General features: G+C 52.8%; 1 protein-coding gene across 1 annotated transcript; it reads right to left on the bottom strand.

The window, feature by feature from the left end:
* Window positions 1-6,088: 6,088 nt before the first annotated feature.
* On the bottom strand, window positions 6,089-7,823 carry LOC123190052 (amino acid transporter AVT3B). The gene has a single exon (XM_044602613.1). The coding sequence runs from the start codon at window positions 7,642-7,644 to the stop codon at window positions 6,373-6,375; it is 1,272 nt and encodes a 423-aa protein (XP_044458548.1). The 5' UTR covers window positions 7,645-7,823; the 3' UTR covers window positions 6,089-6,372.
* Window positions 7,824-8,041: the final 218 nt, after the last annotated feature.

The following is an 8,041-nucleotide window of genomic DNA, read 5'->3' as shown; positions in this document are numbered from 1 at the left end:
GTTGTATGAGGCCCATGTCAATGAGAAGCTTGCTCGGCGTCGTCAGATTGCGATGATGAAGCACCTCAACATGCATGTCCAGAGTGGTTCTGAGAAGAGCATCACACCGGAGGAGCGTTGGATCTCTGCTCACAGCACGTGGTCTGGTGATGAGGTCCCTTACCAGCCTTCCACCTCCTTTGCTGCAACTATTGATATCTTGGAGGAATCCGATCACGACGATGATGACGAGTCTGATGATGATGCGGATCCAGATGCTAGCGAGGATTTAGAGGAGGACGATTGAGCTTTGGGACGCTAGCTTCGCTCTTTTTTCCTTTTTGGTGTCTTCATGCTAAAGGGGGAGAGAGTTCTATAGGTCTCGGGATTTGCATGGGTTTTTATTTGCCTTGCTTGGGTGTGTTTTCCTTTCGTTCGTTGTGTTGAACTTTCGCTTGTGAACCTTGTTGCTTATCTCTTCTTGCATGGTGTAAGACATGTGCTTATCTAGCTACCTTTCTTTATTATCAATGACATTGTTGTGTATTCCATTATTATCTTTACCTTCATATTATGGTCTTATTGCTCACCATGTTTAGTAGGAGTGGAGAGTCTATAAAATCTAGGGGGAGTCTCATCCCTAATGTGTGCTCTCAAATAGCCTTCTCAATTTGGGGCACACATCTAAGGGGAGTCCCGTCTACATTTTCTAGACTTTCCACTTGCAAATCGTGGTGTTGTCATCATCCACCAAAAGGGGGAGATTGTGAGGATATTTCCCTACTTTGTGTTTTGGATGATGATGACAACCCTTTGTTGGTCTAATCGTGTGCTAAGTGTTTCAGGTTTCGGTTTTTAGGCCTTCTTCGGTTAGCTATTCTCTCTGAAAGAAAAAGATCGAAGACGGTGTTTTCTACATGTTTTTATCTCTTTTGGTCGTAGGGAACCCGTACTATCAAGAGGGAATCCACATTGGAAAGTGTTGGGGGCATCATTTCATGTACACTTACCTCACCCCTCTCTTGCCTTCCTAAACTGTGAGACAGAGCTCTTCCCCTTTCTTTCCTACTGCTTACTGTGGGTTCCCAGCGGTTGTACCGCTCCCTGGAGCGGTTGTGCCACTGGGTCTTGGCGCTGACCAGTTTTGATCGAGCGGTTGTATCGCTACTTCCGGGCGGTGGTACCGCCAACATGCTCAGCAAAGACTAGGGTGGTTGTTCCGGCCAGGCACCGCCCAAGTACCGGTCAGGCTTCTGTTTTGATGTGGTACTCGAGCGGTGGTGGCCCGGTTGGTCCGGTTGTACCGGTACCACCGGTGTCCGGAGCGGTTCTACCGCTCACCGGCCCTGTACCGCTCGACTACCGCACTCAGGGGTGACTCCCTTCTGTTCCTATGCGGTGGTTGAGCGGTGGATGGGCGGTTGGTCCGGTTGTTTTCCTCAACCGGTACTACCACCTGGTCGCCCGGTTGTACCGCCTGGTAGGGTTCTGCACGTAAAGTGTGAGTCCCGGTTGTACCGGGACAAGGAGCGATTGTACCGCTGCAGTACTGAAAACACAGTAACGGTTGGATTTTTAGGGTTGCTATATAAGGGTGCTTCTTCCACCTACCACAACTACCTTGGACCTCTCTCACTCCACCATTAATGCTACTCAAGCTCTCTTGCCCGATCTCTCTCTTTAGCCACTCAAACTTGTTAATTTGCTAGGGATTGAAGGAGGAGACCTAGATCTACACTTCCACCAAAGGATTTTTGCTTCCCCCATACTTTCTTGTGTGGATTTTTTACTCTTGGGTGTTTGAGCACCCTAGACGGTTGAGGTCACCTCGGAGCCACATTCCATTGTGGTGAAGCTCCACGGTTTAGTTGGGAGCCTCCAATTAAGTTGTGGAGAGAGCCCCAACCTTGTTTGTGAAGGTCCGGTTGCCACCTCCAAGGGCACCAATAGTGGAATCACGACATCTCGCATTGTGTGAGGGCGTGAGGAGAATACGGTGGCCCTAGTGGCTTCTTGAGGAGCATTGTGCCTCCACACCGCTCCAACGGAGACGTACTTCCTCTCAAAAGGAAGGAACTTCGGTAACACATCCTTGTCTTCATCAGCTCCACTCTTGGTTATTTCTTCCCGTTACTTGTGCAAGCTTATTTGTGTTATATACCTTGTGTGCTTGTTGTTGTTGCATCATATAGGCTGGTCGCCTAGTTGCATATCTAGACAACCTACTTTGATGCAAACTTTAATTTGGTAAAGAAAAGTCAAAAATTGTTAGTTGCCTATTCACCCCCCCCTTCTAGTCAACTATATCGATCCTTTCAGCGCCCCCCCCCCTTCCCTTTCCTACTCCCTCTCTCTTCCCCTCTTTCTTCTCTCCTACTCCAGAAAGGAAAAGGGGAATCCTACTAGGACTTGGGAGTCCTAGTAGGACTCCCCACACTTGGCACGCCCCCTCTAGGGCTGGCCTCCTCCTCCCTCCTTTATATACCTGGGCAGGGGACACTCCAAAGGCACAATAGACAATCTCTTAGCCGTGTGCGGTGCCCCCCTCCACAGTTACACACCTCGGTCATATCGTCATAGTGCTTAGGCAAAGCCCTGCGCCGGTAACTTCATCATCACCGTCACCACGCCGTCGTGCTGACGGAACTCTCCCTCGGCCTCAACTGGTCAAGAGTACGAGGGATGTCACCAAGCCGAACGTGTGCAAATCGCGGAGGTGCCGTACTTTCGGTACTAGGATCAGTCAGATCGTGAAGACGTACGACTACATCAACCGCGTTGTCATAACGCTTCCGCTTACGGTCTACGAGGGTACGTGGACAACACTCTTCCCCTCTCGTTGCTATACATCACCATGATAGGTCTTGCGTGTGCGTAGGAATTTTTTTGAAATTACTGTGTTCCCCAACAAAGGCAAGAAACAATTGATCGATAGCTAGGTCAAGCGTATTCGCTCCCTTGTAATCAAAACTCAAGCAATACAACTAGAAGCATGACGTATGCTTTTACCTCGTTGTGAGGGGCCGAACCTGGGTAAATCCTTTGTGTCCTTTGTCCTGTTCAACCCCTTCGAGCTAACCCACGTTGTGATGGTTCACACCTAAGTCCTTTCTGTTGGAAATATGCCCTAGAGGCAATAATAAATTGGTTATTATTATATTATATTTCATTGTTCATGATAATCGTTTATTATCCATGCTAGAATTGTATTGATAGGAAACTCAGATACATGTGTGGATACATAGACAACAACATGTCCCTAGTAAGCCTCTAGTTGACTAGCTCGTTGATCAATTGATGGTTACGGTTTCCTGACCATGGACATTGGATGTCGTTGATAACGGGATCACATCATTAGGAGAATGATGTGATGGACAAGACCCAATCCTAAGCCTAGCACAAGATCGTGTAGTTCGTATGCTAAAGCTTTTCTAATGTCAAGTATCATTTCCTTAGACCATGAGATTGTGCAACTCCCGGATACCGTAGGAGTGCTTTGGGTGTGCCAAACATCACAACGTAACTGGGTGTCTATAAAGGTACACTACAGGTATCTCCGAAAGTGTCTGTTCGGTTGGCACGAATCGAGACTGGGATTTGTCACACCGTGTAAACGGAGAGGTATCTCTGGGCCCACTCGGTAGGACATCATCATAATGTGCACAATGTGACCAAGGAGTTGATCACGGGATGATGTGTTACGGAACGAGTAAAGAGACTTGCCAGTAACAAGATTGAACAAGGTATCGGGATACCGACGATCGAATCTCGGGCAAGTATCGTACCGCTAGACAAAGGGAATTGTATACGGGATTGATTAAGTCCTTGACATCGTGGTTCATCCGATGAGATCATCGTGGAGCATGTGGGAGCCAACATGGGTATCCAGATCCCGCTGTTGGTTATTGACCGGAGAGTTGTCTCGGCCATGTCTGCATGACTCACGAACCCGTAGGGTCTACACACTTAAGGTCCGATGACGCTAGGGTTATAGGGAAAGTATGTACGCGGTTACCGAATGTTGTTCGGAGTCTCGGATGAGATCCCGGACGTCATGAGGAGTTCCGGAATGGTCCGGAGGTAAAGATTAATATATAGGAAGTATGGTTTTGGCCACCGGAAGTGTTCCGGGCATCATCGGTAGTGTACCGGGACCACCGGAGGGGTCCGGGGGTCCACCAGGTGGGGCCACCAGCCCCAGTGGGAAGGGACCAGCCCCTAGGTGGGCTGGGGCGCCTCCCGCCAAGGCCCAAGGCGCCTCCAAGAGGGGAAGAGGGCAAACCCTAGGGCAGATGGGCCCTAAGGCCCACCCTAGGTGCGCCTCCCACTCTCCCCCTTGTGCCCGCCACCCTAGATGGGATCTAGGGCTGCCGCACCCCTTGGGGTGGGAACCCTAGGTGGGGGCGCAGCCCTCCCTCTCCCCCTATATATAGTGGAGGCAAAGGGGCATCCCAACACGCGATTCCATCTCCCTGTTGGCACAGCCCTACCCTTCTCCCTCCTCGTCTCTCGTAGTGCTTGGCGAAGCCCTGCTGGAGTCCCGCGCTCCTCCACCACCACCACGCCGCCGTGCTGCTGCTGGATGGAGTCTTCCCCAACCTCTCCTTCTCCCCTTGCTGGATCAAGGCGTAGGAGACGTCACCGGGCTGTACGTGTGTTGAACGCGGAGGTGCCGTCCGTTCGGCACTAGGATCATCGGTGATTTGGATCACGATGAGTACGACTCCATCAACCCCGTTCACTTGAACGCTTCCGCTTAGCGATCTACAAGGGTATGTAGATGCACTCTCCTTCCCTCGTTGCTAGATTACTCCATAGATTGATCTTGGTGATGCGTAGAAAATTTTGAATTTCTGCTACGATCCCCAACACTTTCACTAGGCCATCTATCATGACAAAACCATGACACGCTTTGTTCGCTCTCACAAAATACTTCACAGAAGCAATTAGAGGCGATTTCTTGCGTTCCGTGAATGTCGGCGACGCTGTTGGGTCCTCGTCTTCTCCGTCTGCCGCTCTGGCGATGGGAGCGGGCGGGGACCCCATCAATTTCTCTCTAGTATGGCGATATGATAGGTGTAGTTTACTTCCAGAGATACTACATCAATGGTGGGGATGGCGCCTTGTCGACATAATCTGCTTCTACTCTTCCCCCATCTTGGTGGCCCTCTAATGATCGGCGTCAAGACCAAGAGGCTTGGTCTTCGGATCCGGTGATATTTGTTTCCGGTGGTCGACGCATGACACTCTTCGGGTGACGTTGGTGCCAACTATTGCGGTTGTGTTTGGTGTCTTGCAGCAGGATGCATGGATGGTGGTAGGCAGCGACGTTCCTCTTCTTCGACCGCGTCGGATGAAGTTGACGGTCTGAGATCAAGCGGACACGGGGAAGAACCCCAGCCGACGTGCCACAAAGGCTCAGTCTAGTCGCTTGCGGTTGTCCGATTCATTGACTCGAAAAGCATCCTTCTATGCAAAAGTACCCCTCCAGATCTGTGACGGCAGATCCCTCTTTCTTCAGTGTTGCCTCGGCGGCAGCAGAGGACGATGGTGGATGACATTTCAACGGGGCACATTTCAGCATGGCACAGGATTCTGTTGTAGTGAAATTCTAGTCTTACTTCTTCTGGAGTCCTTCATGCAATAGTGCTAGCCATTTATGTTTGTTTCTTGTGATGACCCCATATGTACTCTTTGTAATCCATCTGTCTAATGAATTTACATGTGGTTAATACAAAAAAACACATATGCCTGCATAAATGTGGTCAGTGCCCAATTTAGCCGGTTTTCCTATTTGGTGAAAAATAACAGGATGAAATATAGCTGAAAAATAAACAGAGAACTTGAACAGAGGGGGGAAAAAATCAATCAGTGTCCGTTCAAGCAAAAACTGATCGCCACTTTCAGAAAGGAAACTCTGAAGGGTGGGCAGCTCTGCAGTCCCCGGTGTAATTTTACTTCAAGCATCATGCATCAAACACCAGAACTCCACAGATCACTGCGACATAGAGATAAACGAAACAAGATCTTCTATCTGCAAGAAAAACAAAACCTACACAATCTACATCCTTTCAGAACTAGGCAAATTTGCTCAAACATAACCTAACAATTTTAGACAAATTGAATATCTTGCGTAGTAACATAAATACTCTGGTACAATACACAGGTTCGTTGTGGTCGCCTGATCCTTGCCACATCTACAATACAGATTTGGCCGTGGGATACCATGAGGGCCTATGACATTTGCCTCTTCTTTACAAGCAATGCAAGGGACCAGATACTACCATGCCCAACTCAACATTGTAGCTGAACTGGACGGGTCTCAATGCTAATTACAGTACAATGTACACTGAGCATTCCGGAAGGATCCGTGTCCTTGTTGATGCAGGATGCTTACGCGTTGGGAGCACCAAACATCTGCGCGAGCGACGTCCATGTCCCGGACGCCGAGAGCGCCAGGCCGACGACGACGACAGCCACATCAGCGACGAGCGCAGGCCACCCGATATCGGCGCCCAGCACCTTCATGTGGAATGCGGCCGGCAGCACGAATCCGAGCAGGACGCAGACGCTGCTCCCGACGAGCGAGAGGAAGTCGGCGAAGTTGGGCACGAGCATCGCCATGAGCCCCACGAACACGACCAGGATCCAGCGCAGCCACCAGGCGTACCGCTTCCCGTAGAGCAGGCGCTCAGCGACCTCGTAGACCGGGTTCATCATCACCGGCATGGTGAAGAAGAGGTTGATGCAGAGGCCGAGCTGCACGGCCACCGAGAGCCACCCGGCGCCGAGGTTGGTGGTGATGATGTCCCGCGTGGACGCGCCGAAGGCGAGGTAGCCCATGGCGCCGAACAGCCCGTACATGACGGCGATGAACACCATGGACAGCCCGAGCGTGCCGCCGAACTTGCGCTTGTCCGCGGCCTCCGCCTCCAGCGGCAGGACCATGCCGATGCCCTCGAACGCGTAGACGGCGACGCCGAGGCCGTACAGGAGCTCGGCGGGCCCCCCGAAGGCGAACACGGGGGGCTTTTCGGACAGCCACGTGGACACGTCCTGGCCAAGCACGACGCCCATGGCGCCGAGATCCACGACGTCGGCGAAGATGCTGAGCGGCGCGAGGAGCGTGAGCGTCTTGATGGAGTTGAGCCCGAGCTGGAACGGAAGCATGACCCAGATGAAGAGCGCCTTGGCCGTGAGGAGAGGGGAGGACGCCGACGGGTCCCCGATTGGGTGGAGGTGCGCCAAGGTGTTGGCGATGAAGATGAGGTAGCCGACGCAGAAGCTTGCCTGGCTGAGCACGAGCATGGCGTCAACGGTGTGGCGGCCCGCGGCGCCGTACACGGCCGCGCCCAGGTCGCCGAAGGAGGCGATCTTGGGGTGCTCGTCGGCGAGGCGGCGGCGGCAGGCGACGAGCAGCATCATGCAGTGGAAGGTGAGCCCGGCCACGGCGAGGAGCAGGATGGAGCCCGCCGCCCAGCCCGTGCGGGAGAAGGTGTAGGGGAGGCCCAGCACGCCCGACCCGACCACCGCGATGAAGACGTTGGCGAAGGTCTTGGGCTGCGACGACAGGCGCGCGCCGACGCCCGCGCCGCCGTGCTTCGGCAGCAGCGCCGCCGCGTCGAGCCCGGAGGAGGAGGAGCTCGCCTCCTTGTCGAACCCCATGGCGGGCGAGGGCCCGAATCGGACGCAGGATCGGATTAGCTGGTGAGATCTCTTGTTGCTCGAGGCGATTGAGCTCACTACAGTGACGTGTTGGGTGCCCAGGAAATTGGGGATTTGGGGGCAGCCTCGGTCGGTAGCGTTGCCGTTCTGTGAAGGGGGGCGAGGTGCCGTGGACTTTCTTTTGGGGAAAATAGCATGGACTTGGTCCATGTAAATGGTACGATGGGTGCTCTAGTTCTGTACGTCTTGTGGGGCGGTGGGCCGCTCGTGGCGGTGGGTGCCGGTGCGTGAGCTCTCTATGTAGACCACCGGCGGGTGGAGTGGTGGACTCACCTCCTGCTGTTGGCGAGCTGCCGGAATTGTACCGGACTGGTTTAGTGCTCGTGGGTTATGAGTT

Source organism: Triticum aestivum, chromosome 2A, assembly GCF_018294505.1.
Source record: "Triticum aestivum cultivar Chinese Spring chromosome 2A, IWGSC CS RefSeq v2.1, whole genome shotgun sequence".
Classification (NCBI taxonomy): domain Eukaryota; kingdom Viridiplantae; phylum Streptophyta; class Magnoliopsida; order Poales; family Poaceae; genus Triticum; species Triticum aestivum.
The sequence above is the reverse complement of the archived record's forward strand: the minus strand, read 5'-3'. Positions and strand labels throughout refer to the sequence as shown.

Coding starts and splice junctions, on each gene's coding strand:
- LOC123190052 (XM_044602613.1), bottom strand. CDS start 7,644: ATGGGGTTCGACAAGGAGGCGAGCTCCTCCTCCTCCGGGCTCGACGCG.